The 19,447-nt window shown below is 46.3% G+C and overlaps 1 protein-coding gene and 1 long non-coding RNA gene across 2 annotated transcripts in view; one reads left to right on the top strand and one right to left on the bottom strand.

Moving 5' to 3' along the window:
* Positions 1–749: 749 nt before the first annotated feature.
* On the bottom strand, positions 750–2,796 carry LOC116517636. The gene is made up of 2 exons (XR_004256481.1): positions 2,704–2,796; positions 750–884 (listed from the first exon to the last, which is right to left on the bottom strand). It is a non-coding gene; the product is annotated as an uncharacterized LOC116517636 (long non-coding RNA).
* Positions 1,682–19,447, top strand: part of LOC116517635 (sodium/myo-inositol cotransporter 2-like) — a 45,350-nt gene continuing 27,584 nt past the window's right edge. The window contains 9 exon segments of the mRNA XM_032230717.1: positions 1,682–1,931; positions 3,043–3,431; positions 4,685–4,861; positions 9,133–9,204; positions 10,313–10,417; positions 11,995–12,054; positions 15,144–15,210; positions 15,213–15,247; positions 19,096–19,201. Coding sequence (XP_032086608.1) covers positions 4,727–4,861; positions 9,133–9,204; positions 10,313–10,417; positions 11,995–12,054; positions 15,144–15,210; positions 15,213–15,247; positions 19,096–19,201 — 580 coding nt within the window. The 5' untranslated portion in view covers positions 1,682–1,931; positions 3,043–3,431; positions 4,685–4,726.

Raw genomic sequence — 19,447 nt, 5'->3', positions numbered from 1 at the left:
TTCTATGTCTGCTGCAGCCACGATGCATATAAAAACAGTCCAGGTTCTGATTTGCTATCCTGGTTTTTCTGAGCATGTTCTGTGGGTGCCCAGAAAGAGGACCCCCCGCTTGAGACCAGGTTCCACACTGGAAATTTCTAAATGGAGATGTAAAAGTTGGATCATTCTTGCTAACATCCCCTCCAGGCTTAAAAGTGGATCTGGAGCAATATAATCTTCAAAGTTGAGGACCTGGGCAAAAAGCCACACCAACACACCATTCTTTAGATACTGTGGGAATTCCCCCCAATCCCTAGAACCGTGACGGTGAATGTATGGCACGCATGCCACCGGTGGCATGTGGTGCCATGTTTGCTGGCACGCCAACCGTCAGCTCCGGCATGAATGTGTGCACCGACCAGCTGATTTTCGGCCTTCCGGAGAGCCGGGAGAGGCCATTTTTGCCCTTCCCAGCTTCAAGAAAGCCTTTGGAGCCTGGGTGGAGGTCGTGCATGCGGGGGGGGGGGGGGGGGGTGTTTGCACACACATGTGCAGGTGGGCGGGGAAGATTGATTGGTGTGGGTATGTGGGCACGTGCAAAAGCCATAGAAAAAAGGTTTGCCAACTCTGCCCTAGAAGAATGAAATATTTTGGGGAACTTTTAAGAGGCAGACTATTACCTTTCCTCAAAGGAGAAATGGAGAGACGTGTTCTTAGAAGCAGAAAGCAGCCTCCAGTCTTTCTTAACAGCCCAGAGTAGATGCCAGCACTTAAGCAGATGAAGAGTTTATTGAAAGAGGAAACCAACTACCTAGATGGCTCCATTCATAAGTAAAGGAAACACTGCCGGTAGAAGTCCATTCAAGACAGGATATTTCGAAGCTCCTTGCAGCAAAGTTTGACAGCTAGCAAAAGCAAACACAAGACGAAAGCCATTAGCCACAATAGGAATTGCTCAACCCCCATTTGGAAACACAAAGCCCATATTGCACAAATCCCAAACTTCAAGGTTACAGAAAGTATAAAAATCCATCCACTCCTTCAACCATTTGGTTCAGCTGACCCAGAACTGCACACTGTCTTTGTATGTCTGGTTCTGTTTTTTCTTCCAGCAACACCAACATGGTGGTCAATTGTGCAAGCCATTGGAGCGTGCAATCAAGGACTGAGTCATGTGAATGTGACTTTGCACCAGATGGATGTCTAGAAAAAGGTGGAATCATCTGCCATTTAATGCAGTGCTTACTTAATACATGTAATATACAGTTACAAGCCTCTCCGCTTGTTACTACAACAATCATTGTGTAAGCTATGTTTAAACAATCCAAGATAAAGCTGCTTTTATATCCTTGCTAGTTTGCTAACAATGACAGAATGGCAATCTGGAATAACTTCCTCGCCTCCCCACCCCCCCACCCCTCACCCTTTTTTTTTTGCATGACACAGTGAAGTTTGCGGATGAGTGACTTGCAAACAGAAATCAAAGTTACTGTCTGCTGCCTTTAAGTGCAGAGATCTGGACAAGCGACCTTCTAGAACTGTAGGAGTTAATCCTTGAGGCCATGTAGACATTTGTTGGGAGAATGGTCTCCCTTGTCTTTGGAGTTTCTACAACACTCGTCTATTCCCCCCCCTCTCTCTCCCTCCCTTCCTCTCTCTCTCTCTCCCGCCCTCTCTTTATCTTGTCATGATTATTTGGAGGGGGGCATAAGATACTTTGGAGTTTGACCCCCGAAGGCTGATAAGGAAGCAGCTCAGCCCGACTCATGAGCAGCATCAAAGGCAGGGCCAATGACTCCATGTGCCCTGCCTATCAATTCTCCCTTTCACGCCTGTGAACTTGTGAAAGAGCCTCATTGAATTCTCTCCGCTGGCATCTGGAAGCCACCCTGCGAACCGGCAGGAGGCTGGTCGCCCCGAACACAAGGCAGAAGCGAGCCCCGGGCAGCAGGGTAAGTCTCTGCTCCTGGCTAGGATCTGTGGGAGCGCCTTGAACCCCAGTCGGGGTGCATCTCAAAAGGCCTGTGGGGCGTCACTGCCAGGTCTGGAGGCACCGTTTGTGGGGAAATCGAAACAGAGTGGCAGCAAGAGCTGCAGCCCCGGCCAGCCGCATGGATTTCTGGCTCTCTCTCCATCCAGGGGATTCCTTTCCATGCATGGTTGCCCCTAGCATAGCGTGGCCTCCTGCAACTCATTCTGGGCAGCAGCTGGAAGAAGAACCTTGGTGCACCTCTTCAACCTCCTCTTTGCCAAAGGACAAGGAGGATGCCCAGATGCTCTCCCAGAGGGCAGGTGTGGGGCAGAGCAGACAGTTATTGCCTTTAACCCTTCGACTCACCTAGGCATTTCATCTGGGCTCTGGGGCTTGGAGGGCAACACTAACGTTCCCATCCAGCTGCAGAAAGACCCTCCCCCAAAAACTGACCACCTCTGGTGTTGGCAAGCAGGGCTGCTCTTCATAAATTGTAAGGCTGAGTTAAATCTGTTTTTCCTCCTAGCAGAATCTCAGGCAGGAGTGGTTTCTCTCTGCCCCATTCCCTCCTCTTTGTCATTGCCAAACATGAAATAATTGTAAAAATGGTTGCAGGCAAGATTTTTTTAAAAAAAAAAAACCACCATGTCTGTTAGACGGAAAAATGACTGAAATAGTGTTTGATAGAAAGGAACTTCATTCTCCAAAGTAGCTTCAAATGGAAGAATGCTTTCTATTATTGTTGAAATTACCTTTGGGGATACGAGATGGTTTTGCAGGGGAGAATTTACATTATTAAACTGAAACCTCTGGCTAGATTAGCCCCAAAGTCTATCCTTTCCCCCCAACAGCTGGAGCACCCCTTGCCGGTCCCAGGAAAGCTCCATCCTGCAGGGTTGTGCCAGTAATTTTCCTCCGTGAGACCAAGTCAAAGGGACCTATTTTTCTGTCCTCTGTCATAGCAGCCAGCAACGTCCCTGAAGTTCTGGTGTTCCTTGGCCCCCTTCCTGAACAGTTCCAGATCAGCCCTGTGGTGCAAAATCTCCAGAAACCTTCCAGAGTAACGGAGCTGACTCTTCTTCCTGTTGCAGGCAGGCCAGAGAGAGAGATAAAGAAAATTGTGTCAGCGGGCAAGGTGATGAGTTGGCTCCCAGCCTCACCCTCCAAGTGCCTCCTTCAGCTACAAAGAGAAACTTGTTTGTCTGCTCTCAGAAAACTCCCACACAACACAACACAACACAAGGTGACGGGAACAAGAGTTTAGCCTCCCAAAATTTATTTTCTGGGACTCTGTTCCCAGCCTTGGACTCAGCAGATAAGACAACCGCTTGTGGTGGGACTTCTCTTCCTGCAGTTTCGCCAGATTCTGGCACCAAGAAGGAAAGGTATCTTGACAACTAGACCTTCTCCCTGGATCCCAAATCTTTGCAAAATATTTACTTTAGAGAAAGGCTCCCTGTTTTCCTCTGCCGAACTGAAGGTAAGTCAGTGAGGGAAGAAGTTTGCTAAATGCTTGGATGAAGTTTTTGTTATTGCTTCCAATGTTTGGGGGCTGCTGACTCTCTCCTCTCCCCCCCCACCCCCCATAGCCCTGGGACTCCTTTGCATTACGTATTCCCTGGGTTTGCTACTCCAGTATTGTCTACTTCCTTGTTAGTTACAGTGGGGACCATTGTATTATTTCACGAGTGGGACCAATGACCTGGGACGAGGGGTGGTGGTGGATGAAGTCCCTTGCATTGGAGGTCTTCAGCTGGCTGAAGTTGGTTGGGGGTATTTTAATTCCTGTCTTGAGAAGTGGTCGCCCATGAGGGGCTCTAGATCCCCGTCCAATGTGAGGGTTTTACGTTCTAGCTCAGTGTTGGCTAACTTTTTCAGCACCAAGTGCCCAAACCGGAATGCTTGTACACATGCATGCATGTGCCTGCGCCAGAGCACTGGAAACCTGAAGATCAGCTGGACGGCACATGCCTGCCAGTTTTTTGGGCATTTTTTGGCCATTTTCAGGCTGTTTTCCGGATCATTTTTGATCCAAAAAACAGTCTAAAAATGCCCCCCAAAATGGACTGGTTTGGGGGTGTTTTTCAGGCTATTTTTTGAGCCATTGTCAGGCCGTTTTCTGACACTCCGGCACCCGCAAAGACCAGCTGGCAACAGCGCACGTGCCCATAGAAGGGGCTCTGTGTGCCACCTCTGGCATGTGTGCCATAGATTTGCCATCATGGTTCTAGCTGGTCATTGCATCTAGAAAGCCAATCCTGAAGGCTTGACGAAGAACTGTTCTTGGTTGTCAGTCGGCACAGAGCAGAGAAATGCCTGTGGCTTCCTACAGATACAGCTGCTTCTGCTTCTTGCTGCATAACTTGATCAACAGATTGCATTTGATTTAGTGCAACGGAGCTCCAGGGGTGTGAAGAGTAGAACTGAGGCATTCTGCCTCAACATGCGAACAATGGGCCCATTCTCTGGGCACTGTTATTTTTCTCTCTCTCTCTTGCGGGATTAGAAAGCAAATAAAGCTGGCCAAAAGCAAATAAAATGACCTTTGCATCACTTTAGCCAGTCAGTCTAATTTAGAATCTGTCACAATCGCTTTTCTCCCCCCCCCCCCCTCTTGCCGTAGTGAATAAACAGGACTCCTGCTGGACTCAAACCCAGAGCAAGAGTGCTAGACAGAGCTGCCTCTTCCCGAAAAAGGGATTTGACTCACTGATTCTCTTTTTCGTCCCGCAGATCCACGCACTGGGCAGGGGAGGCAGCTGGCAGCCAGCAGCGATGGAGCCGAGCGGTACCAGCCCCCCGTCTCCGCCCCCCAGCAGCTGGACTGCCTTCCCCCAGCGAACCTTGGAGGCCGTTGATATTGTTGTCCTGGTTTTATACTTCGTCTTTGTGTTGGCTGTGGGCCTGTGGGTAAGGAGGGCTCCTTGTGGGCATCGGTTGGGCACAAAAAGCAGAAAGCTCCACTGAGCTCTGCAGGTGTTTTAGGGATGGCCCCAAATCTCATGGTTAGTTCTCCTTAGGGGCCACAGCATAGGAAGTGGGGTGAGGGGTCTTTCTGGGGACACAGCAGCCCATATTTGGTCTATTTTTTAAAAAACTTTTTATTTTGTTTATACAAACTTCACGTCTTTACAACACATTACACTTCTTTTACATAGCTGTTGTGATTCTTTTATCTGTACAAATAAGTCTTTTATAACTATAACTTTATAAAAGTGCATTTATATTATTTCATACATCTTTTTCTTCATTCTATATATATAACATTCTATATATTCTATGTATAACTATTACATTTGAGTCATTTTCCTATTATTTATTTGCTACAGTCTATTTTGTATTTCTATCTTTTAACCATTTCCCGGTTTTGTAGTTCTTTATTAATTTGTTGATCTTCCTTCCTTTCTTTTTTGCTTTCCTACCTACCCCCCCCCTTTCCTCTAGCCAATTATACCATAAATCCCATATGGAGTAATATTCAGATTCTTCTTTCTCTTTTAGTTCTTTCGTGAGCCTATCCATCTCTGCACCTTCCAATATTTTTTATTACATTTTCTTCTGTTGGTGTGTAATTATTTTTCCAGTTTTGTGCGAATGTCATTCTCACTGCCATGATTATGTGTAGAATTAAGTATCTAATATTTTTTTCATAATTTCCTTTTATAATTCTTATAATTTTGGTCTATTTTTATTAGCTTTGTAAATCCAGCTGACACCCGAAAGCAAAACCTCCTGTCTAAGACCCAGCTGTGTCTTCCAGTGACTGTCAGGGCAACTTTCTCACGGGGAAGCCTGGCACTTCCCTTGCTCTTCCTCAACTGTGGGTGGGGAGGCTGTGGCATCATAACCTCACTTAAACCAGGGATTTTCCAGTGGATGATTTGTGTTTGTGGAGGCGGTTGAGTTAAAGGTTATTGAGGGGCTCTAGGTTGAACTAATCCAAGGTGCATTGCAGTTCCACTGCTTTTTGCTGCTAAATCTTTGCTAGCAAATCCCTGGGGACACGAAGGAGCCTCCGGCAGCTAGAAACCACTCATCCTTGAGAGGTGTGTGTGCCCGTGTGTAGAGGCAGTTGTTAACTCCTGGTGACTGCCTGGATTTGAATAGACATACAAACACATCCTTTTTCTAAAAGACTGTTTTGGATGCCTTTTTTTTTTCTTTTTCTTTTTTGCCCAATTCAGGGCATTTGTGGATGGTGGCTGCAATTGCACATCTGTGGCTGCTAGCTTGATTTTTGGATCTCCCCAGAGGTCAGCTCCTGCTCCTCCACTGGGGAAACACATCTAGTTTTGCTCTAGAGCTTTCTTGAGATTGTGCAGAGTCAACGTTCCAGAAACAGAGATGGGCCAAGGCAGGACAAAAACCGAAGTGCGATTTAATTGAGCTGAATTTTCAGTCAAATAAACTTGAGCGTAATTCATTGGATTGCTCTCAATGTGCTTAGCGGTCTTCCGCTTTTATCCATTTTCGTTCCAGCTCTGGGGCCAAAGTCCTCTAGGGCCATCTAGGTCTGCAGGAGAGCAGCATGTCCTGGATGGGGGGGTCCCTCCCTCTCCTAGAGGCCCATCTGAGATTGCTCTTATATAGGAGCCGATGATTGTGGGCAAACTTCCCATAGAAGCTAGACAGCAGCTCAGGGATTAGACCTGTGGTTGTTTCCTGTTCTGGAAGACACGTCACAGCAGCTGCTGTTCTTCTGGATCAGGCCAAGAATAAAGAGCAGCTTAACCTGTGACTACACAAATTCCACAAAATCTATCCTGGCTCATCTAAAGAAAAGAAGAATTGGGGTGTGTGTGTGACATGATAGCAGTCCTCCAGTATTGGAGGGGCTGCCACAAAGAAGAGGGGGGTCAAATTATTCTCCAAAGCACCAGAAGGGCAGGACAAGAAATAATGGATGGAAACTAACCAAAGAGAGAAGCAACCTGGAATTAAGGAGAAACTTCCTAACAGTGAGGACAATTAACCAGTGGAACTGCTTGCCACCAGAAATTGTGGGCGCTCCGTCACTGGAGCTTTTTAAGAAGAGAGAGGTTTTAAAGAGGTTTTTAAGGTCACTTATCTGAAATGTTACAGGCTGGACTAGAAGATCTCAAAGGTCCCTTCCAGATTCTATTCTATGCTATGCTATGCTATTATTTCCCATTCTATTCTATTCTTTCCCATTCTAATTCTATTCTATTCTATTCTTTCCCATTCTATTTCTATTCTATTCTATGCTATGCTATGCTATGCTATGCTGTTCTGCAAAATATCTTCTGTAAATGCATTAGCGTCCCACTTCACAAGTTTTGTAGCCGGATCCTGGGTCAAGCAAAGTATTTTCCTAGCCACATGGTTTGCAGAGACCAACACTTGCTAAACTCCTCACAATTCCTGCTATGAAAGGCAAGCTTTGTCATCTTGGTGTCATTGTTCATTGCCCAACCAGCATCGTAGTTCAACTTGCAATGTTGCAGAATAATATGAGATAGAATTCTTGCCCTTGATCAGTGGCATCCAGGAAGTCTCTCTTTTCTCCTGGCACCCTCTGCCAGGTCAGAGTGCCACCCCCTTGGCCTGGAGCCTGTGCAAGGCCAACAATCAAATGATTGCATAGTTTCATGGCTCCCGCCTCACTTGTTTGCACAAGAGGCTGGATCAAGGCTACGCACTTCAGGCTGTGCCAGGCTGCCAACCTCAGAGCACCTTGGCACACAACCATCCTACCAAGAACATACCAATATTTTCTAAGGGATTCCCTTTCCAAAGATTAGATTACAGATTAACAGAGGTGGAAGGGAGCTTGTAGGTCATCTAGTCCAACCCCACTCCCAAGCAAGAAACCCTACACCATTTCTTACAGATGGCAGTCCAGTCTCTTCTTGAACTTCTGAAGGCAACTTCTGTTCCATGGATTGATTGCTCTCACTGTCAGAAAGTTCCTCCTTATTTCCAGGTTGAATCTCTCCTTATTCAGTTTCCATCCATTATTCCTTGTCTGGCCTTTGGGTACTTTGGAAAATAGCTTGAGCCCCTCCTCTCTGTGGCAGTCCCTCAAATATTGGGAGACTACTATCCTGTCTCCCCTGGTCCTTCTCTTCCCTAAACTAGCCATATCCAGTTCCTGCAACCGTTCCTCATATGTTTTTAGTCTCCATCTCTTCCCCAACTCTCTTCAAGGAAACCAGCAAAATGGCAGGTGCCCCTCCCTCTACCTGAAGCATCTTCTCAGCTGTGACTCAGTGGCCCATCTTGGCCCAACATCCAACAAAACTGGTTCTTTGATAGGCATTTTTCCATAAATTAAAATCACCTGTCTCAGCACTGGGTACTGTACTTGACATTAGGAAATACTCAACCGGCAAGCTGATGGTGTAAAACTGGTTCTTCCCTTGATTCAGAGAAGGCCTTCTTCCTCCTCTTGTTTCTCTTTCAACATCGCTATTTAGAATAGAATAGCAGAGTTGGAAGTGACCTTGGAGGTCTTCTAGTCCAAACCCCTGCTTAGGCAGAAAAACCTACACCACTTCAGACAAATCATAATCCAACGTCTTCTTTAAAACTTCCAGTGTTGGAGCATTCACAACTTCTGAAGGCAAGTTGTTCCACTGGTTAGTTTTTTCTAGCTGTCAGGAAATTTCTCCTCAGTCCAAGTTGCTTCTCCCCTTGATTAGTTTCCACCCATTGCTCCTTGTCCTACCCTCAGGTGCTTTGGAGAATTGTTTGACTCCCTCTTCTTTGTGGCAACCCCTGAGATTTTGGAAGACTGCTATCAGGTCTCCCATAGTTCTTCTTTTCATTAAACTAGACATACCCAGTTCCTGCAAGCGTTCTTCATATGTTTTAGCCTCCAGTCCCCTAATCATCTTTATTGCTCTTCTCTGCACTCTTTCTTGAGTCTCCACATCTTTTCTACATCATGGTGACCAAAACTGGATGCCATATTCCAAGTGTGGCCTTATAAAGTAGTATTAATACTTCACATGATCTTGATTGTATCCCTCTGTTGATGCAGCTTAGTACTGTGTTGGCCTTCCCAAAAACAGGAAGCCCCAGGAATTGCCCCAGAATGAAATGGGACTCTTTCCATATTCGCTCCTACTTGCCTGTTTGTTTTGGGTGATGGGGGGATTGTAGTTCATGGAATCCTTCATACTCTCAGCAAATAAACTCATTGTCTTTTAATATTTCAGTCCATGTGGAAGACAAAACGGAGCACCGTCAAGGGTTATTTCCTAGCTGGAGGCGAGATGGTCTGGTGGCCGGTAGGTTGTCTCCAATTCCAGCTTCTCTAAAATGTTTTGTTTCCTGAGAGATTTGGGTAGCGGAATCACACAAGATATGTCCCTTTCGTTCTTTGTTTGGGTTTCCAACTCCCAATAACTGGCTTCCACTTCCAGCTCTAAGTCACCTAGACCAGGGGTCTCCAACCTCAGCAACTTTAAGACTTGTGGACTTCAACTCCCAGAGTTCAACTCTGGGAGTTGAAGTCCACAAATCTTAAAGTTGCCAAAGTTAGAGACCTCTGACGTAGACCTCAGTCTGAAGGAGCCAGAGAAGACTGTCTTGTTGATAGACAAGATGTTGACAAAGGCCAGGTTGTCTGAACGTGTACAAACCAGGAGGAGCCGTAAGAGTGTCAGCTTCTCCTATAGCAGGTCTCCAAATTTGGCATCTAGAAAGAGTGCGGAGAAGAGCAACTGAGATGATGAGGGGACTGGAGGCTAAAACATATGATGGACGGTTGCAGGAACTAGGCATGGCTAGTCTAGTGAAGAGGAGACTAGGGGAGATATGATTGCAGTCTTCCAATATTTGAGGGTCTGCCACAGAGAGGAGGGGGTCAAGCTATTTTCCAAGGCACCCGAAGGCTAGACAAGGAATAATGGATGGAAACTGATCAAGGAGAGATTCAACCTAGAAATGAGAAATTTTCTTGACAGTGAGAGCAACCAACCAATGGAACAGGAGTTGCCTTTGGAAGTTGTGGGAGCTTCATCCCTGGAGGCTTTTAAGAAGAGACTGGACTGCTATCTGTCAGAAATGGTCTAGGGTCTACTGCTTGGGCAGGGGGCATTTGGACTAGATGACCTACAAGGTCTCTTCCACCTCTGCTAATCTGTTAAGAGTTTTTAGCTTTCAGTATCCGCTGATATAATGAAAACCTTAAAAGTCTTAAAGTTGCCAAGTTTGGAGACCACTGTCCTATAGCGTCAAGAGAAGCATCCCAACGGAGAAATTGGGCCTTGGATCAGGACAGGTGATCCAGAAACCCTTCAACCACTTCCATGCAATGGCAGGTTTTGCACTCAAGGCAGGTGTAGAAGGCACTGGAGATCCTCACCAAGATGATCCTCTGCATCTTTTTCACAGGTGGGGGCCTCCCTGTTCGCCAGTAATGTTGGCAGTGGGCATTTCATCGGCTTGGCTGGCTCTGGTGCAGCCTCTGGGATTGCTGCCACGGCCTACGAATGGAATGTGAGTATGGCTTTTATGATCCCTTTTATGCTGGCTGGCACAGGGCAGGGGGCAAAGTCTTCCCTAATCTTGAAGGTTCATCTCTCTCTATCTCCCGGGCCTGATTGGGCTGATTAAAGAAGAGGAGACTTTTCCAGCAGCTGTTTAAAGAGGTCAACAAGAGTTGTGTCTTTTGTGTGAAGAGCTGATCTTCCTTCTACTCAGCTCTGGTGCCTGGCTGGACGCATCTGGGATTGAGTCAGCCTTTGCGTGCCCAGATTATAAAGACAAATAAATGGAAGACTGAAACAGAATGACAGACTTGGAAGGGACCTTGGAGGTCTTCTAGTCCAACCCCCTATTCTAGCAGGAAACCCTATACCAATGATGGCAAACCTTTTCAGCACCGAGTGCCCAAACCAGAATGTGCATGTATGGGCGTGCATTTGTGCGTGCTGGAGCACCAAAAACCCAAAGATCAGCTGGATAGTGCACACATGCCTGTTTTTGGACATTTGGGGGCTGTTTTCTGGGGCATTTTCAGACCGTTTTTTGGGTGTTTTCAGGTTGTTTATCAGGCCAAAAACGGCCTGAAAATGGCGCCCAAACAGTGTGAAAATGGGCTGGTTTTTTTTCAACAAAGGGGCATGCATAGCCTTTAGGAGGCTTTTAGAGTGCTCCTAGTTGAGCAAAAAAAAGGCCCATTTTTCGCTCATTCCCCATCGAGGATCAGAGAGGCAAGGGGAATCCTTCCTAAATGTCAAGGTCTCTGCAGAAACAGCACCTGGGGGATCTTTTCTCTTGCATTAAAACTTTAAAACTTTATTTTGCTCAATCTATTCTTGCTGTGGGTGCAAGTCCTTGAAGCTTATACTGATTGGGCACAGGATCCCTTTCTGAAAACAGCAGGGACTTTTTGAATGGTCTGGTCAGCTATCTCCACAGAGAACCACACCCACATCGTTTCATCTGCTGGGGCTTCACTCATGCCAGGCTGCCCACCTTTCCTCCTGGCATCCGCTTTGCTTGCCAGCAATGAGTGTGAAGTAGCAGCAGTGCCAGGGGGGTGGGGAAGCCTCATCCTGTGACCAGTTGCTTTGCATTGCAGCACCCCAGTGGTGTCATTTTCCAGTTTATTTTGGGGTCCCAGTGCAGGATTATGACTGTACCGCTCCTTTGGGTTGGAGGGACAGATGGTGTGAATATTGCATATTCCTCAGGGACTTGTGCTCCATCATTGGAGGTTTTCAAGGACAGACAGGACAACCACTTGTCTGGAATGGTATAGGGCTGTGATGGCGAACCAATGGCATGCAGAGCGGTTTCTGAGGGCACGCAACGCCTTGTCCTGTCAGGGCACTGGCCAGCTGAGTTTGGCTCCCTTTTCAAATCCGCCCAAAATGAGCCAGATTGATTTATGTGCCAAAGGTCTACAGCTGGAGATGTAAAAAGAAGCTGAATTTGCTCGTGGAAACCCTTGGCCACTATCTCTTGGCCTGCCCTGCCAATGGATGGTAGGCGAGGTGCCCCTGTAGATTTGTAGGTTTTCGGAGGGAGGAGGCTTCTATCTTCCTAATGGCTCTGTGGTCTCTCTTTAGGGAATGTTTTGTGTCCTGGTGCTGGCATGGTTGTTTGTGCCCATCTACCTTGCAAGTGGGGTAAGTAAGTCGGTGCCCAGAAAGCCTTCTCTGCTCCCCTGGAGAGTCAAGACCTTCCTGATCACACCTGCTCTTTCTTCCACCTCTACTTTCACCTGGCAATATGGCAGCACCTCTGGGATTTTGCGGCCTGTCCAAAGGGGTTAGAAAGACCTGCCTTCCTTTCTTAAAAGTGCTTTGAGCAAGCCCATCTCGCCACCTCTTTGCCCTGCTGCCAAAGATGGTCACTAACAGTTCCCGAGGGCACATCTTCATGCATCCCTGGGTCTCAGCATCTTTAAAGGCCCCCAAGGTGGCTTAAAGCCCATAATATCCTACATCAGGATGCTCACGCAGGCAACGGAGGGCATGTGGAACCGGTCAGTGCTGGATCTGCTGCATCGGTGGGTTGCACATTCCATTACCACTGGTTTGCCTTGCATGTGCCTACCCATTTTGTGCACATGCAAAATGGGTGTGTGGGCGCCTTCTGCCCATGCACCCAGCCTTCCAAGCATGCGTTTTGCTTACCCATGCACCTTTCGTGTATGTGCCCAGCCTCAAAAATGTGCCTAAATAGAACAACATAGAGCAGGGGGGGGGGGGCTGGCCCACTCGCGATTTCCACTACTGGTTGGGGTGAACCAGTCTGAAACGGCTGAATACCACCTCTGATCTGCTGGTGTCCATCATTCCCCTCTTCTCCCACTCCTCAATCCTCAGTGCCTGAAATTCAGTGGTCTGCGTGTCAGGGATCCCCCCCCCCCACTGCCCTGTGGCTGCTACCTCCCTGGCTTCCTCTCCTGCAGTTTCCAACTAACCACAGCTAAACTCTGCTGGCCAACCGGCATGGATATCCTGGCTGCATCTTGGCTGAAGAGATGTCACCAAGACAGTTGCTAGATGACAGCCATGAAATATCCAATTACTGGCTGTTATTTAGTGGTCATTAGGTCAAGTGGTTGAGAATTTTGGTTTTTTTAAAAAAAGAAGTACAACGGGAAGGGAAAAGAAAGGAACTGCAGGCATGGAGTCACCAAAACTGGGCACTTCGAGACAGCTGGCATTGGGGGAATCACCAAACTCAGCCAGTGGAAAGTTGTGCCTTAAAGCCCTATAGATGGTGGTACTGCCCAGACCACTTCCAAGTGTGCCGTAATGGCATATGGGGCATCTTACCATTTTTTGCTGACTTGGGGAGGGAGGCTAATCTGGCAAAGGAGCCCTGTGGATGTAGGCTTCGTGTGGTTAGAATTGTTTCATGGTGGTCCAGAGCAGCATTTATTAACCTTGACAACTTTAAGCTGTAGGGAGTCCAACTTCCAGAATTCTCCAAGTCTGGGGAATTCTGGAAGTTGAACTTCCTACAGGTTAACGTTGCCAATGATGAGAAGCCCTGGCCCAGAGGGAAGGGGGAGTGGGCTTCTCACATTACTGTCCTTCACACCTGAACTGTAAACCCTTCAGACTGAAGATGACCAGTCCTTAATCTCAGACGGGGGACGACTATTCCTTCATCTAAGTTTTTTTAATACAAGGAACAGTGGTAGATTCCTACTGGTTCAGACTGGTTTGGCCAAACCAGTAGTGGCTTGGCATCCGAAGTCGCTGGAACCGGCAGCAACCCAGGCCTTCCACAGCCCTGAACTGGTTCTCTGGGCAGCGTTGTAGGCACCACTATCTTGTTTTTTGCTTCCGTGCATGCGCAGAGCATTTTTTATTGCACTGTGCATGCATGCGCAGAGTGCATTAAGCACACGGGTGGCACAGCCACGAGCAAACCAGCAGTAGTGACTGCCGGAGCCCACACCTGACAAGGAGAAAGACCACTGGTGGAATTAGAAGCGGGCCAAATGCCCCCTTAGCTGGGGTGCATAACTAGCAATTCTCAAATGAATTCAGACTAAAAGGCTGAAGGAGAGACGGCTCTCTACCTCTGTCTTATAACCCATTTGCTCCCTCTAAGAAATAGATAGAAAACCCAGTGAGTTTCTCGTTAGATTTGGAAAGCTGAGCTAAATGCTGGAGGGTGCTGATGGTTGGTTACACAAGGAGGAGAAAATAGGTTTTTCAAATTTCCCAGAGGGAGCAAATGGGTTGTAAAACAGAGGTAGAGATCCGTCTCTCCACCGTGGAGCCCAAAAATTATGTTGCTAAGTGAGACATTTGGTTAAGTGTGTTTTGCCTCATTTTATGATCTTTCCGGCCACAGTTGTTAAGCGAATCATTGTGGTTGTTTAGTTAGTAACTTGGTGGTTAAGTGAATTTGGCTTCCCCGTTGATTTTGCTCGTCGAAAAGTCACCAAAGGGGAATCATGTGACCCTGGGACGCTGCATAAATCATAAATATGAACCAGTTGCCATGCATCCGGATTTTGATTGTGCAACCATGGGATGCTGCAACAGTCATAAATGTGAAAAACCAACCAAAGTCACTTTTTTCAGCGCTGTTGTAACTTTGAATGGTCCCTAAACAAACCATTGCATGTCCAGGATTTCCCATAAGTATTTAATCAATTTATTTGGCCACCAAGTTACCAGAGTGACTTTGGGTAGCTAATGTAAAGGTAAAGGTCCCCCTTGTATATACATGCTAGACATTCCTGACTCCAGGGGGTGCTGCTCATCTCCGTTTCAAAGCCGAAGAGCCAGTGCTGTCCGAAGACACCTCCGTGGTCATGTGGCCGGCATGACTAAATGCCGAAGGCGCATGGAACGCTGTTCCCTTCCCACCAAAGGTGGCTCCTATTTTTCTACTTGCATTTTTTACATGCTTTTGGACTGCTAGGTTGGCAGAAGCTGGGGCAAGTAACAGGAGCTCACTCCATTAGGTGGCACTAGGGATTCGAACTGCCGAATTGCTGACCTTCTGATCGACAAGCTCAGCGTCTTAGCCCTTTTGAACCACCGGGTCCCTTTGGGTAGCTAGCAAGACATTAAAAGCCAACCCAAAAGGGGCTAATGGGGGCTGGTTTTTGCTGGGGTAGTTGAAGAGTTGAAAGGTGAAGGATGTTGGCTGTTAAATAATTTGTCTCCCAAACTATTCAAGAACGCCTCAACAAATCAAAGCTACTGTTCGGTAAAAATGTCATCCTTTTTGTCCTTCCCAGGTTACAACCATGCCAGAGTATTTGCAGAGACGGTTTGGTGGCAAAAGGATTCAGATCTTCCTTGCAATTCTTACTTGTTTATCTATATATTCACCAAAATTTCAGTAAGTAAGGAGGCGAGAGGAGACAGAAGAGAACTGGCTTGGAAAGAGGAGGTCAATATAGGCTTCATAAATGACTTTTGAAGTTTCTCGTGCATTGTGGCAAACCCACGGATACAGGAGGGTTAGGGTTTGAGGATCCAAAGGCTAAAAGATGAGCGAGGCGGGCATGGTAACCACATCTGTTTGTAGCTTCTTTCCAAAGGTGCATGTCTTCCTTGGCTTCACAATCCTAGGAAACGTGCATATGTGAGTTAAGGAAGCATCCACAGATGAACTAGGCACTTCAGAGTGAGTGGGGGGAGGGTGCCAAAAAATGACTCTCCCTGGGACATTTGCTATTGTGCCCTGTCAGCCACCTCCAGCAGCCAAATCAGAGGAGGAGGCATGGGAGTCAGGGTCAGCATCAGGGCAACCTGAGAGCACCGAGAGGGAAGAGGGAATGGAGCTGGCAGAGAGAGAGAGAGAGACGGAGGCAGAGCCTAGGGCATCCATCAGCCCCCAGATGGAGAGTCAACAGCCCCCAGGTCTGGAGGTGGCTGATGAGGAAGAGGAAAAACAGCTGGGCTCAGGGCCCGATGCGCAGAAGGCAGAGGAGAGGAGAGCAGTGGGAATCTATGGGCCGGTCCTTGGGAAAGAAGAGCCACTTTTGCTAGCGAAGCCCCATCCTAGCTCTGGGGATCAAAGGCAGGGGGTGGAGATGAATAGATGTGGCAGATAACTATTCATCTCCCTGCCAGACAGACTTTTTAGTCTGCAAGAGAGACTTTTTGCCAGGGACGCTGCTGCTCCTAATAAGGAATCATTGATTCAACTACAGAAGGTTTGTTGTGTTTGGGGAGCTGGGTCAGAACAGATGGTCATAAGTCACTTTTTTCGATGTTGTCGTCACTATGAACAGTCATTAAATGAACTATGGTAATTTGTGGACTACCTGTATTACCATAAGTGTTCCAGATTCCTTTTCCTTGATCAGGATAGGAAAGTAATCTAGGATTTGGATCCATATCTGAAAGATCGTAGAGACGGCAGATGCTCTCATAACATTTTCATCAAGAACTATTTCTGAAAGAGTTCTAAGGCTCACAGTCAACCCTGGGGGAAGCCCTAAGAATTATAATATTTCATCTTCAAACCGTTCCTTTGGTTAGCTTGCATCACACAACCCTTCAAGAAAAATAAAAAGAATTAAAAATGTTGCTTTAAAATGGAACCACAAAGCATTGGAGTTAAAGCTTTTAATATTTAGTAGATGTCCAAGTTTGTAGGCCTGAGTCCAGCATCTCCCTCCTGATCCGATTTGTTTGCTGCTGGTTTGTTTTGTTTGTATTTGAAAATTTATTCCCCAGAAAGAGATGTGAAGGAATTGCCATGCCAATGGAACGTGGTGTGTGTGTGGACAGGCAGGCACCGAAGATGGCCTAGTGCTCTGGTTTAGTCATTTGCTCTTCTGTTTGACTGCTCCCACTTAATGAGTAACTCGCTAACCTTTTGCTCCAGTCATTTATTAACCACAGAGGACACTCAATCCCACTGAGAGAAAGATGCCCCTTCAGCTGGGTTAGGTAGGCATCCCAACATTTGGTTTCTATCCAAAAGGTTACAACTTTTGTCCAGGTTTTATACTCTGACAGTTAAGAGGATGCAATCATTTCAAACTGGGCTTTTAATTCAATTCAGAATAGAACTGGAGGGGACATTGGAGATCTTCTAGTCCAACCCCATGCTCAAGCAGGAGACTTATACCATTTCAACCAAGTAGCTGTTCAGTCTCTTCTTAAAAACCTCCAGTGATGGAGCCCCCGCAATTTCTGGAAGCAACTTCTGTTCCACTGGTTAATTGTTCTCACTGTTAGGAAGTCTCTCCTTTGTTCCAGGTTGTTTCTCTCCTTCATTAGTTTCCATCCATTGCTTCTTGTCCTGCCTTCTGGTATTTTGGAGAATAATTTGACCTCTTCTTTGTGGCAGCCCCTCAAATATTGGAAGACTGCTATCATGTCGCCCCAGTCCTTCTTTTCTCTAGCCATAGCCAATTCCTGCAAGTGTTATTCATATGTTATCGTCTTCAGGTCCTTCATCATCTTAGTTGCTCTTCTCTGCACTTTTCCAAAGCCTCAACATTTTTTCTAATAATGTGGTGGCCAGTTTACAGAAAATAGAAAATAACTACAAACCTACTGGAAGAGGAGAGCTGTGTTACTCCAGGTCAGCAAAAGACTTTTATCCACAAAACGAGAATTGGTAAATTTGCCCCAAATTTGTGCCAAAATTCTGAACTGCTTTTTACTTGTTCTGTTTGACCAAATTTGTATATTGTTCAGTGGGCACAACCGCCATGTCCTTAAATAGCTCTCTTCAATGGCTTTGCTCCACTTTGACTGTATGTTATAGTCACAGAGTTAAGAGCTTAAGATATTTCCAATCAGCTTCAAAGGAAACATCTAAACCCTTCTAGCCGTCTTCTGTTCATCCAAACAATGGCAAGTTTGTGCCAGTTTTGTACCACTGAATTGCACCCACACACATTCTTAGTTCCAGCTTGGAAATAATGGGACACTGAATAAGTGGACTTTTTTTCTTGTAATTTATTGTTTGCAACTCATGTACCAAGGAATCTCAGCAATTTTCTTTTTTACTTTTTGTATAAATCTATGTTAGCTGTGATGTAAAAGGGAAGAAACAGCTCCAATGCTTAAGCCACTTCTAAATATATCAGGATAGAAATATCATTTAGATTTGGTAGCGATGGCAATCAATTCAGAAGCATTAAAAAGCTTAATAGGAAGTGTGGGCTCAGTGCTTAAGATGCTGGGCTTGTCAGCCGGCAGCCCACATTTGAGATCTGGGTGCCACGCGGCAGGGTGAGCTCCCATCCTTGCCTCAACTCCTGCCAACCTAGCAGTTCGAAAGCATTCAAACGTGAGTAGATTAATAGGTACCACTTTGGTGTGGAGGAAACAACTCTCCATGTCATCATGCTGAAATGTCTTTGGGCAACAGTGCTGTCAATGGACTTCAAATGAGATGAGTACCATCCCGTAGAGTCAGCAACAGCTAGCGGAGTAATATCTGCAGGAACGCCTTTACCTTCTACCTTTAATAGGAAGTGTATACTCTTTTCAAATGTAAGGTACATTTAGAAATTTAGCTTTATCATTTGCAACAGCCAGATTGAAGTAGAAAAAGATAAGGAGGATCGTCTCAATCAATAGTTCAAATATTGATCAGCCAATTAATAATTACTGTGCTTAAAACAAAGGTCAGACATACCATAATACCCTTTTAGACAATAATTGAGAAGAGTTTAGGCTTTAAGCACTTGGCCTGGGCCTGCTAATTCTTCCTAATCTCGTTCTTAGGGCAGGACCAAAGGTAGCAATTTTCCTTTGGAGAAAATTGTCATTAAAGTGCATACAGCAAACAAGGACAGCCCCTTTCAACCACATTGTGTTCATGGCAGGATAGCGACAAGACAAGAAGCCACAGGTGGAAGTTCATGAGAGGAAGCTCCCACCTGGGAATAAGGAGGAATTTCCTGTCAGTGAGACCAGTTAATCAATTTAACAACTTGCCTCATGGAGTTCTTGAGGCCTTCAAAAAAAGATCAGGCATTCATTTCTTTGGGATGCAATAAGATCTCCTACCCTGGGTAGGGAATTGGACTAGAAGACCTCAAAGATTCCTTCCAGCCCATGGATTCTAAGAGGGACTACTATCGATCTATATACCCACATGCAACCACTTGTGTAGGGAATACAACACAACATTTGGCCAACTCCCTTCTAATTGGAATCAGTTCAAGGCAAGATGGTTACTGAGATTTCAAAGTTCGATGTTTCTTTCTCCTACAGGTTGACATGTATGCTGGGGCTCTTTTCATCCAACAGGCTTTGCACTGGGACCTCTACATAGCAATCATTGGTTTGCTGGTCATCACTGCAATTTACACTGTGGCAGGTAGATGTTAACACTGGAAAAGGGGGGCTTGGGCAGTTATTTCTGGACCATGCCCTCCGGGGAAGGAGTTCAGGAGAATGGCTGGGATTCAGGAATGAAATCCAGCAGGTTCTGACAAGTTCTGGAGAACAAGTAGCAGAAATTTTGAGTAGTTCGGAAAACCGGCAAATTCCACCTCTGGCTGGCCCCAGAGTGGGGAGGGAATGGAGATTTTGCAGTAACCTTCCCCTACCATGCCCACCAAGC

This window comes from Thamnophis elegans, chromosome 14, assembly GCF_009769535.1.
Source record: "Thamnophis elegans isolate rThaEle1 chromosome 14, rThaEle1.pri, whole genome shotgun sequence".
Lineage (NCBI taxonomy): Eukaryota > Metazoa > Chordata > Lepidosauria > Squamata > Colubridae > Thamnophis > Thamnophis elegans.
Note: the sequence above shows the minus strand (reverse complement) of the source record. Positions and strands in the feature narration are given on the sequence as shown.